Consider the following 19,465-nt stretch of genomic DNA (forward strand, 5'->3'; position numbering starts at 1 on the left):
TTAACTTTTTTTACTCTTATTTTTTTGTTTGACCTACATGACATATATTGGATCGTATGTGGCCCCTGAACTAAACTGAGTTCCCTGGTGTACAGTGTTGATGTGCTCACTCACCTGCTTGCGTGGCGGATTGCCAGGAACATGCACAAATAACAGTAGGATATGATGCCCAGTGGAATGAAGAACACAAAACAGCACAACATTAAGGTGTAACTCTTATTGGCTGGAGTAGAGGTCACGTAGTCCCATGTGCACGAGGTCATCAGTCCCTCTGGTATGTACGAACCTTAAAAAACCGACAGACCGAAGCCAGCGATCATATAAGTGACTGCAGTCGTTCATTCAGTAAAAGGAGCTGAGCCGACAGGGAAGTACTTACTCCATCCTAAACAGAGGTGCGAGGCTCCAGGCCAATGAGTAGAGCCAGACCAACGCAATGATGAGGCAGGTGCGTCTTTTGGACGTCCACTGTTTGGCCTGCAGAGGTTTGGTAATTACAATGTAGCGGTCTACGGAGATAGCAAGAAGGTTTATCATGGAAGTGATTCCAAATAAGCCCCACAGAAAGCGTACATCTTACAGCCTGCAAAGGAAAAGGAAGACGTGAAAAAAATCAGGCTTGTGTTTGGGACTGTGTGTACTATCAGCCCATAAGTATATCGTATGTCCCAAAAACAATTATAATCGAACTTTCCACATTGATAACTTTCAAAATAATCAAACAGTCTAAATGCTATTTCAGGGTATGAAACTATAACTTGATACCTACATCTTGCAGCATGGGCGTTTTTAGCCCATTTTTGGGGGTGCTGAATAGGAATGCACCGATTCCAATACGAGTATCGGGCATCGACTCCAATATTCAGTGTGTGTACTCATATTCATAATCGTAAAAGATATCTGATACAAATGCACTGATACCGCTTACGGCCGTGTGACATTCACAGTTCAGTGCAGCAGGTATGCGGCGGTGGAATAATGTGTGGGTAGTGTGAAGAGTGTGGAGATTTTTCAAAATAAATGATGGTGATAAATTAACGCTGACTGCAAGCAACGTTAAAGACACAGACGGATATGGATGCAGCGTTCTGTCTGTCCTCTGTGTACATTTCATCTGTTTTCCAGGTGCTGGCGGATGCGTACCCAGATGGAGAATACCAGCGTGAAACGTGGAGGTAGAGGATCTGTTCAATGAGTCACTGTGTGAGTTAGAGAAAAACTACTGATACATTTAGGACAAACTACCCAGGGCTGGGCCAGTTTCCATTCTACTTATAATACTATGGGGGTACGGAGCGGTGTGGACTGCCGCCAGCGGAAGTGAAAACGAAACTTATCGCTCATTTCTCTTTTCTCTACCTCCTGATGCTTCGCTTTTAAACCTTACCAGCGAAAATGTTGCAACGTTAGTATCCACAATTGTATTACCTCTGTCGTCTCCATGTTTATTATTACTGACTTTCTCCTTCTTCTCAAAAAACTTTACTCTTCTTCATGGTATTTGTCCAGTATGGTTAATTCAGAGCAGTGCCCCCTGGTGGATTAATTGACAAACGCTTATTCCAACACATTAAATGTCAGTAGCAGCACTTTGTTCCAGTCAGACTAATGACAATGACAATAAAGCACATTTACAAAAGGAACTAAGAACTGGGATGAGATTATTAAGTGCTAGTATTTGTACTCGGTATCAGCAAGTACTCAAATGTAAGTACTTGTATTTGGTCTGGAAAAACGTGGTATTGGTGCATCCCTAGTTAGGGTATATTTCTTTTAAGATTCCAATCCATTCGTCTTTTACTGTGGCTCAGCATTTAAATAACTTTTATCAGATTTGATGGTTTTGTCACAGAGTTTCTCATACCCAAAAAATGTTATGCTTTTCTTTTACAGATGTGGGAACAGTGATCTGAAATTGTGTTAAAATGTACAAAACAGTGAAATTTCTCTTGCCTGGCCAGCCAGCACCCTGGGTGCTCAGCACCCCTAAACCTCTGATCCTAGAACCGCCCCTGTCTTGCAGAAAACCCCATTTAATTTGGTTCAGTGGTCACAAAAATGTGGATCTTTGTAAAGCATGTCCTGGGTTCGTTTCCTTAAAGTTTGGCACTTGGATACTCTTCTGCATTCATATGAATGAAAATATTTAGATCACAACTGACAGGGCAATGAACAAATGAATTCAAACTCTGTGCATAACATTATATCAATGGTTCGTACCTATGTGAGGTTTTGTTGTTGAAAGATGTATCTATCTGTCAATTACCATTTTGCATTTGTTCCCAAAGAAGCTAACATCTGTTGACAAGTATTTCACTTTGATTCTTACTGATCCAGTTCTCAAACTATAAATTGTTTATAGTTGGTCAGCAGCTAACTCCCATTCAAAGCATTCATTATGTTAATAATAATTTAATATCTTTCTTTAATTGATGATTTTTGCACCTTACCAATGTTTGCAAAACTCAGAAATCTGCTTCCTTTTTGATGTATTTCAATATTCATTTTGTTAGCTGAAAATGAAAAGAAACATGCAGTCACTTTTTCAAACAAGATATTTTTGTGCGGGAACACAATGATCACCTTCGTATTTGTACGGCATGAACACAGTGGACAACACGTCTCCAACAAAACTTGGAGGGAAGGGCCTTCTGAAATGTTTTACAATGATCCACATTTGTCTGTGACCACTGAAGCAAATCAAAAGGGGTTTTCAGCAAGAAGGAGGTAATAAGTTATAGTGTCATGCCCTGAAACTGCATTTTGATTGATTCTCTATTTTTAAAGTTATCATTGCAGAAAGTCCGATTGTAATTTTTTTTTTGGGACGTATGGTATAGGACCTATTCAAGTGAGTCAATGACATAAATACAAAACATGAAGGAAGACTGTCTTTCATTTTCAGTTGTAAAAAATGTAAAGTGACAAAGTACCTGTTTCACCAAAAATCCAGCCTTTATAAAGAGAGTTGACAAAGAAGATAGGAGACTGTGTTATCGCCATGAGGAAGTCACTGATGGCCAAGTTCATGATGAAGTAGTTGGGCGGAGTCCTCAGTTTCTTGTTACTGAAACACAGAATGAATAAAAGGAAAAAAAAAAACATTAAATGCTAAATTGTTGCAGATTCTGTTACTTGTAAAAGTTCCTTTTTTCCTCTGGGGAGGGAACTGTACCAACCAACAGGACTGCACATCCTTCTGGACAGTTTAAGGGCGTTTTCACACAGTGTACACATGTCTGTATCCGAGTATGCTGGATGCCAAAGTCAGCTTAATTTTATCCATGTGAATGCAACCCTTCCGTGTTCCAGTACCATACCTGAGTCCAGTTGAGAAGGTAGTCCTGGCTCTGGACTCTGTTGATCTATACTTTTAATATGTCATTATTTACCCATATTATACTTCTTTTAACCCTTGTACACACTCTTACTCTGTATAAAGCTCATATGAGCTGTGAGAAATAATCTTAGTGTGTCAAGGCCTTCTAGAAAATACAGTGGCACCAACTAGGCCATGGACTTATCTAGAACTTACGTAAACAGGTACGTGTAACAACTCTGAGGAAACCATCAAAACACTGGTCTCCATATCCAAACTTGTAGCTACTCAGATCAGAGACCTGCACTGGATCGGGTACCCACGGATACCTGACAGGTAACCCGCAAAAACATGCGGGGGTGGGTAAAAAAAAAAAGAATTTTCATGGGTACGGGCACTGGTACAATTAAATGAAATGTGGGCTGGTAGCAAAGTGAAAAAAGGAAGGAAGTGAAAAAATAAAAGCAGATTCATGGATGAAAATAATGTGTAGGACATTTAATGATGATGATCATCTAATCCGGTTTGTTTTATTTTGAAGTGACCTTTACCTATGTTTATATCTGGCCAAGGACATCATTGAGCAGCGCGGACTGGCGGTAAACAATAAAAGCACTGAAGAGGTTATGACTCAGAGCCAGAGCATCACAATGGATGATATGAAGAGAAAGATAGCCAATGGAGAATAGACAACTGCGGACAATCCATCCTCGAAGGCCAACTCAGTCGTTTGGTAGACAGGTAGGCTGCCTCTGCATTCAGGTTATTTCATACAATCAGAAGAAAGATGTTTTTAGTTCTGATTCAATCCCGAACACTTAGTGACAGTGTTCCCTCTTTAATTAGTGCACTGTTCTTTGACAAAATGTGTTGATGGAGACCGACAGTTTTTCTTTTACTTTATTGTTGCACTTTTGGACTGTGTATCACCACTTTGGCATTTTTTAAATTGTTTTTATTGCCAAGTGTGTGCTTGCTCGTGTTTGTGAGTGATGTGTAACACATTAGAGATTTATTTATGGTGTACGTTTTAGCCAAAATTAAAGCGCTTAAAAGTGAGTTACTGTGTAGACAGTATGTTTAATCACAGGTCGGGTCGGGTGTGGATTGGACATGAAAAAACAATGCAGACAGTGGGTTGGGTTGTGGTAAACAGCTTTGCGGGTGCGGGTTTGGAAAAGTAGACCCGTGCAGGACTCAGATGGACTCAGATGCTGATACTCTGTTCATCCTGTATGCCAAATCAATCCTCCCTCTTTGAGACGACCCAATGTCTCTCGCCGTTTCTGTGAATGAATGACGACAACTGCCTGGACTCCATTACAGTACATTGCCGTGAGAATGCGATCCATGCCTGACTCCTGAAGTGACATAATCACCACTTTGACAACAGAAGTGGGTTAATCACCACCAGACCATAGATGGTGCTCCTGTGTTCTCCTGAAAAAGCCTCGGATCTGTGCGGCACGGGCTCACCTTATGGACCGAACCACTGGGTGAAATATCAGGGACAACGAAGGTCACTCTGCTTCTCTTGGCCTCAAACAGGATAACAGATAGGGAAGGGTTTGTCTTCTTCTGACTTCTGCATTTTTGGATAGCGACAGAATTCCTTTGACACCGCCACCTACTGTTTCAGCCCTGGAACACCCATTCATACTTGGGCATGGGCCTGTGAATACAACATCTGCGGGAAAGGTATGAATGTATCCAAGTACAGTACAGACTTGGATATGCTGTGTGAAAATGCCCTGAGGCTCCATTCACACAGCAGGTCTTAATGCACAATTTGGATTTTTTAGTGAAATCAGATTTTTTTTTGTGTTGGTTCATATTCCACATTAAATGCGACTTGTATCAGGTTTGAGTCTGAACTGAATGTGACCCTGAAGTGACCCACATGCACAAAAGAGGTCCTGACGTAATACATGACCAAGTTTATGGAAGGAAATATGTTTTCCTCCGCTCCTCCTCCTGGGATGAAGAACTGTGACGTTTGTCGCATTTCAATGACGTAAAGGTTGGATAAATGCGACCTGGACATTCAGACTGAAGTCACATTGGAAAATATCAGATCTGTATCAGATTTAGGACCACATATGAAAGTGGTCTGGGTCAGATTTAGGATCGCATATGAAAGTGGTCTGGGTCAGATTTAGGATCGCATATGAAAGTGGTCTGGGTCAGATTTAGGACCACATATGAAAGTGGTCTGGGTCAGACTTAGGACCATATATGAAAGTGGTCTGGGTCAGATTTAGGACCACGTATGAAAGTGGTCTGGGTCAGATTTAGGACCACGTATGAAAGTGGTCTGGGTCAGATTTAGGACCACATATGAAAATGGTCCGGGTCAGATTTAGGACCACATATAAAAGTGGTCCAAGTAAGATTAGGACCACATATGAAAGTGGTCTGGGTCAGATTTAGGACCACATATGAAAGTGGTCTGGGTCGGGTTTAGGACTACATATGAAAGTGGTCTGGGTCGGATTTAGGACTACATTTGAAAGTGGTCTGGGTCGGGTTTAGGACTACATATGAAAGTGGTCTGGGTCGGATTTAGGACTACATTTGAAAGTGGTCTGGGTCGGATTTAGGACTACATTTGAAAGTGGTCTGGGTCAGATTAGTGCTGTTCAGACTGTCTTTAACAGATCAGATACAGGTCACGCATGGGTGAAAAAATCGGATTTGTGCCACATTTACCTGCATCTGAATGGAGCCAAATACAGCGTAGTTGTGGTTCTATCCTTTTGGAAGCTGGTTCACATATGTATGTAATAGATATGCAATAATATATCATCCACAATCAAAATCTGTTAATAATACTGTGGCTTTTGATGGATGAATGAAAATTATAAATGGTATTAATATTGATTTATTTGTAAGGTAGATAGATAAATAGATTTACTTTATTAATCCTTAAGGGGAAATTCAAAATACGGTCACTGCTCCACAGAAACAGTCACACCATATCAAAAATAAATAAATAAATGCAGAGTGTAAATAGCCAAAAATAATATTTACCTTGTTTATTAAACAGCTTTGAGGCTTCACAGTTAAAAATCTCTCCAAAGCTGGTCAACTCAAAAAGGATTTATTTTGCCGACTAGAATAGAGGTCAAAATACAAACTTATTTTTTCTTCCATCTCTCTGCCTTAGTAAATACAAATAATCCAGATAAAGCAGTTCAAATGATCTGGACATGAACACATCTCTTGAAGGCTACGTAGTCCTGTGTGCACGTCGACTATTTTAATGAAAGTTATGTTGTTCCTAATTTCATCTGTATGTACAAGGTATTTATTACAAAAAATGTTTGGTGTATCTGTGAAATAGCACAACAGGAAAGAGAAGAAAATATGGATCAGCTGAATTATTGACATTATTGACCTAAATTTACAAATCACATGAGTAACAGCAGAACGTTTTGTCTAGTTGTAGATCAGGACTATCAAACTCATCATGTTTGACAGCCCTTATGTCATCCATCCATCCATCCATCCATCCATCCATCAATCACATACCCCTACGTACATGCACACATACATACTTCTTGTCTGAAATATATCACCACAAATATCCATCTGTAAATAAAAGCTAAAACATATAGAACCAGTTGAGGCTTACAGTGTTTATTAATATAACTAGTGGCGTTGTACCTGTGGTGCCATTGTATGATAGCATGAGCGGCTAAAATCGTTTGAATACGGACATAAAATTGTGCCTAGTAGATAGTCAAGTAATGTTTCTGTTCATTTGGCGAATTTGTTGCCCATTGGGCATGTGAAGGTCTGTGGTGAGGTTGGACTTGGTCCGAAGTGAGCTGGGACTCATTCTGAGGTTAGCTGGGACCTGGTCTGTGGTGAGCTGGGACCCGTTCTGAGGTTAGCTGGGACCTGGTCTGTGGTGAGCTAGGACCTGTTCCAAGGTTAGCTGGGACCCGTTCCGAGGTGAGCTGGGACCCGGTCTGAGGTGAGCCGGAACCTGTTCCAAGGTGAGCTGGGACCCAGTTTGTGGTGAGCTGGGAACTGTTCCAAGGTTAGCTGGGACCTAGTCTGTGGTGAGCTGGGACCTGTTCTGAGGTTAGCTGGGACTGGGTCTGTGGTGAGCTGGGACCCTGTTAAAATCGCCCAGCATACCTCACAACATTTGAATACGGACATAAAATTGTACCCTGTAGATAGTCAGGTAATGTTTCTATTCATTTGGTGAGTTTGGCGGCGATCGGGCCTGTGAAGGCTGTGGAAAATCCGTACAAATGCCCTCCTGTGCTGCAACATCCATCGGACCGGACACGGGACAACCGGACCGACACAGAACGCGCATTATGTAGTAGGAGGATAGGAGGATACTTGGGTCAAATTTGTCCACTACTTAACCCTAACTCTTCTGTTTGGAGCAGCATGTCCTTCATCTGTGAGGCGTCAGTGGACATTTTACATCAGGCATGTCCAAAGTCCGGCCCGGGGGCCAATCACGACCCGCGGTCAGATTTTATACGGCCCACAGCTTGGGTTTTATATTATATTATTTATGGCCCGCTGGACTGTTGATCTGAGTACATGAATCATAAAAGGTTCCAAATGCAGTTTCTCCTTTCACCTCATGGTGGCAGCACCACTCTAACTCTATCTGGCTCTGTGACCTTACCGTGAACCCTTTTCGCTAATTTCTAACCACTGCGCCTGTAAATAAAAAAACGGAAGTTGACAGTGAGGGCCGCCGCTTCCAGGAGAGATGGGAATTACAATTTTTTTCACTGAAAATCGAGGCAATTATGTTTGCCTAATTTGTCAACAGACTGTTGCCTTGTTTAAGGAATTCAACATAAAGAGACACGAGCAGACAAAACATGCTAACGCATACGACAAGCTAGCAAAGAGTTAGCGTTCCGAAAAGGTGAACCGAATTCCAGATGCTTTAAACTCACAACAGTGACTCTTCATGTGAATCTGAGTTCAATGAATTCACCACCAGGGCAGGCGACCAAGTTGCCAAGTTTGTTGCCTCTAACTGCTGGTGTTATGTACTTGTAGATGTGACACAAAATATTACTTACTGAATGATTTTGTGAAAGACAAGAGTAAGAGTCATATGTTTTCATCTGAAACGTTAACAGACTTTGCATTACTGAGTAAAATATGAGTAATGATTACTCATATAAGTCATGTTTAAAATGAACATGGGGTTAAGATTTTTATCAACTTCTTGGACGTTTCAGATACTCCACACAGTTTGTTCTATGTTATCTGACTCCAGATGTGAAAGGAAGGCAGAAATGTTTTTTTTAATTTGTTCACAGCTGAGTGGCTCAGATTTGGTTACATTGCCATTTAAAAAAATGATATTGTGACAATGAAAATAAACTTGTTGTAGAACAGCGCATTTATATGTAATTTTTACTGTTTAAAAAATGTCTGAAGGGACCACTGGCCCCTGGCAATGTCCACATTATCAGATCTGGCCCTCTTGAAAAAAAGTTTGGACACCCCTGTTTTACATCCATGTGCATTATTTATTCATAAGTTATAAGGTCTTACACCAACCTCACATAAGTGCGTTTCTTCTGAACTGACAGCGTACAGTCTGACCAACAGTTCCACTGCATTTACTGTTGACAGCCTTGTCCTTTTTCTTATGCCCTCTTATTGTAGAAAGAAAAAAAACTTGATAAACACTTTAAGATTGACAGTTTCAAGTGTATTTGTGTGTTTACACGCAGATGAATGGGTGTGTGTTAAACAAGTGTGCTTGAAGGAGACATTGAGTGATGCGACATTTATAGGTGGATATTGTCATGTGTCACTAGAGGTTGGACCTTAATGCAGAAAACATGTCGGGCCCTAAACTGTCTCTGTATTCAGTACGATACTCCATACCCAGGAGGTAACCACAGGATACGGCAAAATAATCCATAAAATAACTACAGTTTGTCATTTAATTTTTCCTTTTTCCTTAGAGGTAGATTTTTTTTTTTTTAAAGGAAGAGCTTCCACACTGGTTTAATTGTCTGGACCCATGACCACTGACTAGACCAGTGGTTCTCAGTGTTTTTCTGTGGCCCCACTTTGGAGGATGGAAAACCTCCAGTCCCCCCTCAACCCCTATAACAGTGTTGCAATTAGAACTTTTATTGAAAGAAGCATCAATATCATAACAATACTTTTTGCTTTTCCTGAATAATTTGTTGTTCAAATTAAAAATAACTTAGATTTTTGCTTGAATAATACAAATAAACTCAACCAGACTGCTCCGAGACAATATTTATACAAGTAAAAATAGGAAATGTACAATTATCTACAACTATGACAATAAAGTTACTTTTTTCAGAATAACAAATACATTTTGGTACCAAAGATGAACATTTGACCAATATCAGGGGGTAAATGAATTAATTAAAGTCCAAACTGTCCAAACGGGTCCAAAACACAAACATGTGTGTCTGTGTCTTTTACAGTCCAGTCCTTGTCCATTGTCCAAACCTAAACTCTTTATCTAGTCCAGTGACAGATCACCATGGCAGTAGATGGGTTTGTTGTTCGTCCATAAAATGAGTCCAGGGTGCTCCAACCATCAAACATTAGTTCCACCTGATACATGATCTAACCTGAAGAACAAAAAAACACCAGGGAGTGATCCCATGAACCCCCTGGGAAGACTTCATGCCTGCCCCACAGTTTGAGGGTGTTTTCAGATTGGGTATCCAGATCTGTGCGGCACCTGGATACGTTCACAGCTTTCCCGCAGATGTTGCGTTCACAAGCATGAGAACGAGTGGGTGGTATAGCGTCGAAACAGTAGGTGGAGGTGTGGAAGGAATTCTGTCGCTATCCAACAAATGCGGAAGTGACAAACCCTGACGTCATCAACCGAATGTATTCTGTTCACAGGAAATACGTATTTATCTGTTATCCTGTTTGAGGCAAAGAGAAGACGAATGACCTTTGTTGTCTCTGATATTTCACCCAGTGGTTCGGTCCATAAGGTGAGGCCATGCTGCGTGGATCTGAGGCTTTTTCAGGAGACAACAGGAGCGCCATCTATGGTCTGGTGATGATTAGGTCATTTCCAGTCTCTGGTACAGATTACTTTCCCATGGCAATGGTTCCGTACTGGAATCCACGCAGTCCGTACCCAGGACTACCTTCTGGAGTCCTGAGTACGGACTCAAGTACGGTACTCGTGCATGGAATGTTTGCATTCACACTGATAAAATTAAGTGGACTTTGGGGTCCAACTATCGTTGTTCGTTCACAGAAACAGTGAGAGACATTGGGTCGTCTCAAAGAGGGAGGATTTATTTGGCATACAGGGTAAACAGAGTATCGGCATCTGAGTCCATCTGAGAACAAGTTTGGATATGGAGACCAGTGTTTTTATGGTTTCTTCAGAGTTGTTACACGTACCTGTTTACATAAATTGTAAAAAGTCCATGGCTTAGTTGATGCAGCTGTATTTTCTAGAAGGCCTTGACACACTAAGATTATTTCTCACAGCTTGTATGAACTTTATACAGAGTAGGAGTGTATACAAGGGGTAAAAGAAGTATAGTTTGGCTAAATAATGATATATTAAAAGTACAGATCCACAATTTCCCCTTTTGATCACATACACATGTGATCACCATCAGCATCACATTCTCAAAAGGCGCAAAACGCTGCTCACATTTAGACAGATCCACACAACGTACTCGGATACAGACTTGGATACCCAGTGTGAAAATGGCCTGAGAAACAATGGACTAGACTAAGGCTGAGCGATTTTATCGATTCTGCGATATATATCGATATTTTGTTTCCCCAGAAAGTATTGATTTTTCAGCTGCAAGTATCGATACATTAAGCCCCATTCAAATCCCCCGTGTTCGGTCTGGCACTCTGCTCGCCGCCCATTTCCCCTGTTCGCTTTGCAGGAAGAGCGATTAGGTCAGCCAGCCGCTAGTGTCACTGTAGAGCATTTCTAGCAACTTACCCGTCTAGATACTCTCTTTACACAGACGCTGACGTCTTTCTCTTCCTGTTGACGCAGTCAGAGCTAAGAGATTTAGGAGAATGGTGGCGAATATAAATCCAGCACCTTCATACTTAAAGGCAGATGTGTGGGAGCACTTAGGGTTTAAACAGAAAGTGAGATGTGCATGTCCGCTCCCAGTCTTCGTCTGTTATTACAAATCTTCCTTCCTTTTCCCATTTTTACCTCCGCCAAGGAGGTTTTGTTTTTTCCAGTGTTGGTTTGTCTTTCTGTCCGTCCATCTGTCTGTCTGTCGGTTTGTGTGCAAGATAACTCAAAAAATTATGGACAGATTTGGATGAAAATTTCAGGAAATGTTGATACTGGCACAAGGAACAAATGATTAAATTTTGGTGGTGATCGGGGGTGAGGTCTGTGCTCTCCGAGTGCTTTTCTAGTTCTTTAATGTATTTGGTGGAATGATTATTAAGATTTGAAATATTCTTATAAAGCTGTGATATAATCCCTCTTGGGAGTTCTGATTTGTATACGTTTATAAAAAGTTTAATAAGGGGATTGTAGGTTCAGCACTTTTCAAAGGCTTGGAAGCCACAGTTTGCACTGTTTCAGTAAATCAAACAAATTTTCTAATCAGATCTTTGATTCATTTTGTCCAGCATTTGCAAGCTGTAGACTCTCTGTCCAGTCAGAGCCATATATTGTGTAATTGATCGATGCTTTCAGTTTTCAGTTCAATTAATTCAATCCAAGTCAATGGAACACTCACAAGATGTCACCAAAATCACTCTGTCCCTTTAAAATCTTTCAGAAAATTATGTAAGTGTATCGAATGGTATCAAAGCACATCGAATCATATCGTTGGGTGAATACTGTGATATATATCGAATCGTGAGCTGAATATCGTGTATCGTATCGTATCGTATCTTGAGATTAGTGTATCGCTACAGCCCTTGACTAGATGGAGTCTAAGCATCACTTTTTCTATATAGAGAAAATTGCCTAGATAGGCTCCAAAGTGCCTGGATGCTTCTCTTCTTCTCTACGTTGGTAACACTGAACAACCCTTCCTTCTGTTAGCTTAGAAACTGAGTTCACTAAAACTACCAGTTCCTAGAACAAGACGAGCTTCTGTCAAATGTCACATTGCTCCCCTTTAAAAGATACACAAACATGAGGTCAACTGTTTTGTTCATGTTTATGGAACTGGTTGATATGAACAAAAATCCTGATTAATATTTTCCTGTAAGTCTGTATTGATGATTGTCAATACATGTGAAATCATTATGACTTTTGAGGATTAAAGGCTGATTTTAGAGAGAACATAGACTACAGATAGTTATTCATGGTTGTGAATTACAGCGTCCATCATTTTTGGTCAGAGAGGGGGGTCATGGTAAATGATGAGGAAAACGATGTATGATGTCAGTCTAAAGTGGGTCACATATGTACAGTCCATGTAGTGATTGATTGGATTCCCCTGATCTGCAGCACTGTTATGTAGTCTAGACTTAGCCTCTGTGTGCTCTAGGTGGTAACACATGATTGACTCCATGCAAATAACAGAGTAACTGACTAAACTATTGAATTTAGACATTGATTTATCCAGTGCTGTTAGAAAACCACTGAGCTGTTTCCTGGTATTGGACGCCTGCAGGCTGCTTTGAAGAAAGCTCCCAAACGAACACATAGTTTACCTCATTCAGCACTCTTTAAATGTGAGCTAAAATGAAAATAGTCACTAGAAGATAGATAGATAGATAGATAGATAGATAGATAGATAGATAGATAGATAGATAGATAGATAGATAGATAGATAGATAGATCACCAAAAAAGCGATTGAGAAAATGAATGAATACCTAAAAAAACATATTAAAACATGTATGTTATCTATATTTTATAGCATAGTTCAGTTCTTTGATAAAGCTTTAGTGCATTAAACTCCTGCATAAGATAAACAGAAAAAACCCGTTTGAGTGAGGCAGTCTCATGGGGGGAGGTTATGTTGAGTTCAACAGTCTTGCATGTGGGAAGAAGCTGTTATATTCTGTCTTTTCTGCTCCAGAGGCCGTGGAATCTCTTACCAGCGTCCAGCAGTGAGACCAGATCATGGTGGGGGTGGGAGGGGCAGGTGTACGGGAAGCTGTTTGATAGGGCTGGGTGATATCTCAAGATTTTTTCATATGCGATATACTGAAAGACTATATTGTTTATATTGAGATAAATTATTTTGAGTTTAAATGTTCCTCCTTGCACCGCTCCCCCCAACTCTCTCTGTATCACCCCGCCCCCTTCCCCTTACAATTCTGATGTGAATGTGGTTATGAACACAAGCAAGGGACGAACTAACGAGGAATGAATGAATAATGGGTCGCTCATTTGGAGACGGTTCTGTTTCCAGTCAACAGATGTGCAGCAGAAACATGTGAACTACAGGGAACGCTGAAAACTTATTCCTATAAAAGGTTCGAGTACGACCAATCTGTTTCACCATTTGCAACAGTGACATAAAGTACAGTATGAAGACAGTGTAAGACTGCGTACTGCCATCCAGACTGTGAAGTCAGTCCAGGCTTTAGCCCCAGAACAAACCACGGTACAGAACTCATTCACTCGTAGCATCCCTTATGAGAGAAACAGTGACAAGTGGTGGAACAGAACTACGGCTGACCTCGGAGGTCCGCGTTAGAATGAGGATATATTCTTGTAGCTTCATTTTACTTCATTTCTGTCATGTATTTACTTTGAAATATTATGTACATTTGAAGAAGAAGCTTTTTAGTAGAAGTTTGAAAATATCTTTGATGATATCAGATTTTTCCCATGGACATTTTGCACCAATAAAAACGAATTTACCATGTGAGGATTGATCACTCACTGAATTTCATTCTCTGCATCAATTTATGGATAGATATAGATTAGCTCAGGATAAAGTGTGTGTGGCTTTGAGAGATGAATGAATGAATGAATGAATGAATGAGAGTGGTATGGGGGCAGAGCCAGTGAACTGGTATGTGTGTATGTGCGTGTAATGAGATATGAGCACATGGATGAGAGGAAGGGAACAGAGTTCAGTTTTTCTAGGCAGTCTGTTTGTCCTGTTGTTGCCGTGGTTACAACCAACAGTAACCGTTTAGAGTTCTGTTAATAAAGTCACCAGTGTAATAACTGGGGTCATCCTTAGATGTCCAGCCAGACGCACGATATATATGTGTAAAGAATTCAGTTCAGTTCAGTAGAGTAGGGACTAGGGAGGTAAATTATTGATTAATTCATTAATCGTTAGTTGGTTGCCCTTATTGATCGATTAATGATTAATTGATAAGCTGCGATTTTCCTGAGAACCTGAATTTCTTTCTCAATATGGTCTATAAGAATAAAAGCTAAATATTTTTATGTACTTCATGTCATATTCCTTCATGATTGATTTTTTGAACCACTGGATACAGTCAGTGTTTCCTGTGGAATTCATCTGTTGATGTGGCGGTGTGTAATGGGGGTTGCACCCGCGTACGTTTCGCGTGGGGGGGGGGTGTACTTGCACGCGCGCTGTACGGCCGGGGGATGCGTGCGTGTTGGTTGGTAACTGCGCACGTGCATCACTTTCCGGCCTGCTTCTAACTATGGGGGTACGGTGCAGTCCATCCCCCTGCAGAAGTGAAAGTGAAACTTTTCGCTCATTTATCTTTTCCCCTATCTCCTGAAGCTTTGCAAATGCTCAACATACCTGTGTCCCGAATCAGGAGCCTGGAGGACGTTTTCAACTTCTGTCTCACTGACTGTGGACTAGACCAACCTCCAGGAAAAACGCTCCAATCAGATACCGACCCCGCATTTGTGTGTGTATTTATTCAGGGGTGTACCGCTCCCACAGACAGACTCTGTGTCTGTGTTTAACTCCATCATCTCCATGAAGACATTCTAACTCATCAACGCCATGATCCGGTTCAGTGACCGGCTATCCCAGCTGCAGCGTCGCAGCGCAGACAAACCGGCAGCTGTCAGACAGGTGTGGCCGAGCGGAACAGGGTAATTAACCGACAGTTAATAATTTAATCGAGCAAATTCTTATCAACAGTTAATCGTTAGTAGATTAATTATTTACATCCCTAGTAGGAACACATGCAGACAGCTGAGGGGGTACATCTAGTCAGATGAGGGTGAGGAGCTCCATCCAGACAGGTGAGGGTAAGGGAGGAGGTCCGTGGTCACAGATATCCTATAATAATTCTTCATTCTAACCATAATGCTGTCAGATGATCGGAAACAGCAGGATTTCATTTGCATTGAACACTCTTCAATGCAAATGGTGAGCTAATGATGGTTTAGTGAACGCAACAAACCCAGAAACGGATTTTGTGTCCGTTAAGCCTCCTCGTTCGCTGACCCATCGTTAACTCGCCATTTGCACTGAAGGGCGCACAAACGGGTAGGTTCACTATTTAACCCAGAAATGAGCCCCAGTTTCATAAAAACACCCACATGCACCTGGTCCGTCTGCACTCTCTGTAGAAGGTGTTGGGGGTTGGAGGGGGCGGTGCTCTTCTCAAGTGGTGCAGGAAGTGCATGCGCTGTTGAGTTGCAGAGATCTGAGCACAGGACTAATATGGTGGTCCTTCCTGGTTCTAGTCAGGACCCCAGCAGCAGCGTTCTGGATGTTCTGCAGCTGTCTTACAGCTGGTTTAGAGAGTCCAGTCAAAAGGCTGTTCCAGTAGTCCAACCTGCTCCAGATAAATGCATGGATAAGTCTGTCTAAGTCTGGTTTAGACAGTAAACATTTGATTCTACCAATGTTTTTGAGATGGTAAAAGGCTGATGATGTCATTGATTTAATGTGACTGTTAAAGTTTAGGTCTGAGTCCATTATTACCCCTAGATTTCTGACCTGATTTTTAGCTTTTAAAGTAAGAGAAAGTGCTGTTCCGTGCTTTCTCCATTGCATGTACCTCACTGATCATCCAGGGTTGTTGGTTGGCCCATGTGGAGGTGTTTCTGATCATACTAACATCCTCCATGCACTTCTGAATGTATGCAGACACCCACTCAGTGTACTTCTCCACCCCCTAGTCTGCTGTTCCTGCCTGGTATTAACTCTCCATGTTAAATAAAACTATGTCAGTGTGAAAGTGGAACACATACCAGTAGATATATCAAACATATCATCAGTGACAGTTTTGCGCCTGGAGAAAACCACATGTGTGGAACTGTGAAACAGCTACTGTAAGCCTCAGCAGTTTCAGCTCAAGTCCTAGAACACTGAGCTCTTACTGTTTCTGCAATTCCTAGAATCCCTTTATAGGATCAGTTCACATGCTGGACTGTGGTACACCGAGTAAAGCTGGTTGTTCAGTATAACATAAGTGCACTGTCATTGGTAGATGTTCATCATACTGCCCTGAAAAGACAATTTTGCTTCCTTTGTTGCTAATATGGATATTTTTACATACAATTTCTAATTTTATGTCAATAAACCACAGATTTTTTTTTTTCAAATGCCTCAAAACACTATGATTCGGAACATGACTGTTTTTAAATTAATAACTTTAAAATTATTCATTAATTGAAATTCTTTCCATTTTAACTGAGAAGTTCACATAAAGAACAGAAGTGATCAAACTTTTTTTAGTTTTGTGGTTTAAAAAAATACACTTGTAATGATTAGAGTGATGTTACTGCCAAATGTCACTTTCCCTTATTGCTTTCTCTCTGTGTATGTCTATTTAAATGAACTCTGAAAAATCAAATAGCCTGTAATGATAATCATATTTAACCTTATACAGCACAAACTCATATTTCAAGAGTTTTTGGCTCCTATTTTGAAGGACTCGAAGCACTGACGTTGTTTATGTCAACATGATCAACTCAGAAACAAGCTGAAGCAACAAAACCTTTACAGCAGTGTTTTGAAGTTGAGTGAAATTTGAGTTTGAGTGAAATGTCTAGTAATTGATTTAAAAAAAAACAAAAAAAACTTACTAATAATAAAAAATCTGTGTTGAGTTGACAGAGCCAGTCCCAATCCATATCAGACAAACTGTGAGTGTGAAACTGAAGCACTGTGGTTCTTTTTATCTGTCAAATGTTCATTGTGGTCAGTTTCAGATGCTGCAGCTCTTTCATAATTCATAGTTTGAGTTCTTGTTTGTTCAGTATTAATTGTCAGCCTTGTAAATCCAAGCTGGACTGACTGTACATATCCTGACCAAGGAAAATCCAATTCTCCCTTTGTGCAGTGATCTACACCTGGCTTTTCTGCCTCTGTCCAGAATAATATACATTATATAGACTAAATGTCCTCTAAAATTAACCTGTATTTGAAACATAGGATAGAAAACTATTACATGATCAAAACCAAATTAATTTTAGCAAAAAAATTTTCTCCATTTTGAATGTCTGGGGTCAACAGAAATTTGTGATGTTAAAATGGGGTCAGGAGTAAAAAAAAAGGTTGGAAACCACTGATTTACAGAGAGAAAATAAACATACACTTCAAAGAACTGGAAACCTAACTCTGAACTCAGTCGATCTTACAGAAGTATTGGTCTAAAATATTGACCCTCATATCATGTTATTGGTATTTAACCCGATCCTTAAAACAGTGAAACCTACTTAAGCCTTTCTTTGTGGCTGGATGTCACTTTAGTTTTTTTCTGTTTGTCATATCTGCTTTTTCTAATAAAAGGTCGTCTGTAATAGGATCACATATTCATCATATTTACTCAGAAGCGGGGACATCAACTGTCCTGAGGGAGGACCGTCACTTCAGAAAGCATGGAGGAAACCCTGGTGTGTTTTTAAAACTGATGAAAGCCGCAGGAATTCACAAGACTTCGCTAAAGTTTGCACAAAAGATTCAGTGTTTACATGAGCTCACAATTCATTTTTGTCATCAATATATTCAGCACATAGTGTCAATGAATAATCCTATGTCCACAAGACGTAACCTTTGGGCAGATGTAGTAATAGTGATAAGGTGTAGATGACATAACAAAGTGCACAATGGAATAAATAAAAACTAGAAACATATGAAGACAAATATCATGCATGTTGATTAATTTTGACTTTACGATAAATGTGTTAATTGGCCCGAAAAATGCAGGTGGAAAATTGACAATGCGGGGACGAAAGGGTCAAATCTCTTGGTTCGTTTAAGTAAAGACACCTACCAGGAAAAGGCATACATGACCAAGGCATTCCCAGTAACACCCACTGTTCCAATCACCAAGACGAAGAAGGCAACGATGTAGTGAGCGTGGTCCTGGACATCCACCGGGCGATAGAATCCATGTTCCACGTCCATTTCTGTGACAACAAACGCATAGAACAGACGTCAGCAAGGTCTAGATCCACCTCGGACTTCAGTCAAAACCACTTAATTTTATAAATCATCGAAGTCAAACACTCATCACATACAGTCATGACAACATTGTTACCACCGCCAGGAGGTATTCTGATCACTTTGCTTTGTGTGTTTGCGTGTTTATTTGTTTGTTAGCAAGATAACTCAAAAAGTTATGGACGGATTTTCATGAAATTTTCAGGAAATGCTGATACTGCCACAAGCAAGAAATGATTGAATTTTGGTGGTGATCAGGGGGGGGCAGATCTGTCTTGGCTGAGGTCTGCGCTCTCCAAGTGCTTTTCTTGTTAGTTACTGTACCAATTAATTTCAGGGTAGGAAAGGGAGAAAAAGAATTGCACAAGCCAAAGCTAAAGAAGGAAAGAAGAAACAAAACAAAAAAACAAAACAAAAAGCAAACAACAAAAACAAAACAAAAAACAAACTAAACCAAGAAAAGCACTCGGAGAGCGCAGACCTCCACCAAGACAGATCTGTCCTCCCCCCGATCACCACCAAAAATCAATCATTTCTTCCTTGTGCCAGTATCAACATTTCCTGAAAATTTCAAGAAAATCCATCCATAACTTTTTGAGTTATCTTGCTAACAAACAAACAAACACGCAAACACACAAAGTAAAGTGATCACAATACCTCCTAGACAGATCTGTTGCCCCCCCGATCACCACCAAATTTAATCATTTCTTCCTTGTGTGCCAGTATCAACATTTCCTGAAAATTTCATGAAAATCCGTCCATAACTTTTTGAGTTATCCTGCTAACAAACAAACAAACAGACAAACAAACACGCAAACATACAAAGCAAAGCGA

General features: G+C 40.5%; 1 protein-coding gene across 1 annotated transcript in view; it reads right to left on the reverse strand.

Moving 5' to 3' along the window:
• The window catches only part of opn4xa (opsin 4xa), a 39,468-nt gene extending 20,873 nt beyond the window's left edge, over positions 1-18,595 (reverse strand). The window contains 6 exon segments of the mRNA XM_030148277.1: positions 115-286; positions 380-389; positions 391-557; positions 560-583; positions 2,934-3,067; positions 18,462-18,595. Of these exon segments, the coding sequence (XP_030004137.1) occupies positions 115-286; positions 380-389; positions 391-557; positions 560-583; positions 2,934-3,067; positions 18,462-18,595 (641 nt within the window).
• Positions 18,596-19,465: the final 870 nt, after the last annotated feature.

Source organism: Sphaeramia orbicularis, chromosome 12 (genome assembly GCF_902148855.1).
Source record: "Sphaeramia orbicularis chromosome 12, fSphaOr1.1, whole genome shotgun sequence".
Lineage (NCBI taxonomy): Eukaryota > Metazoa > Chordata > Actinopteri > Kurtiformes > Apogonidae > Sphaeramia > Sphaeramia orbicularis.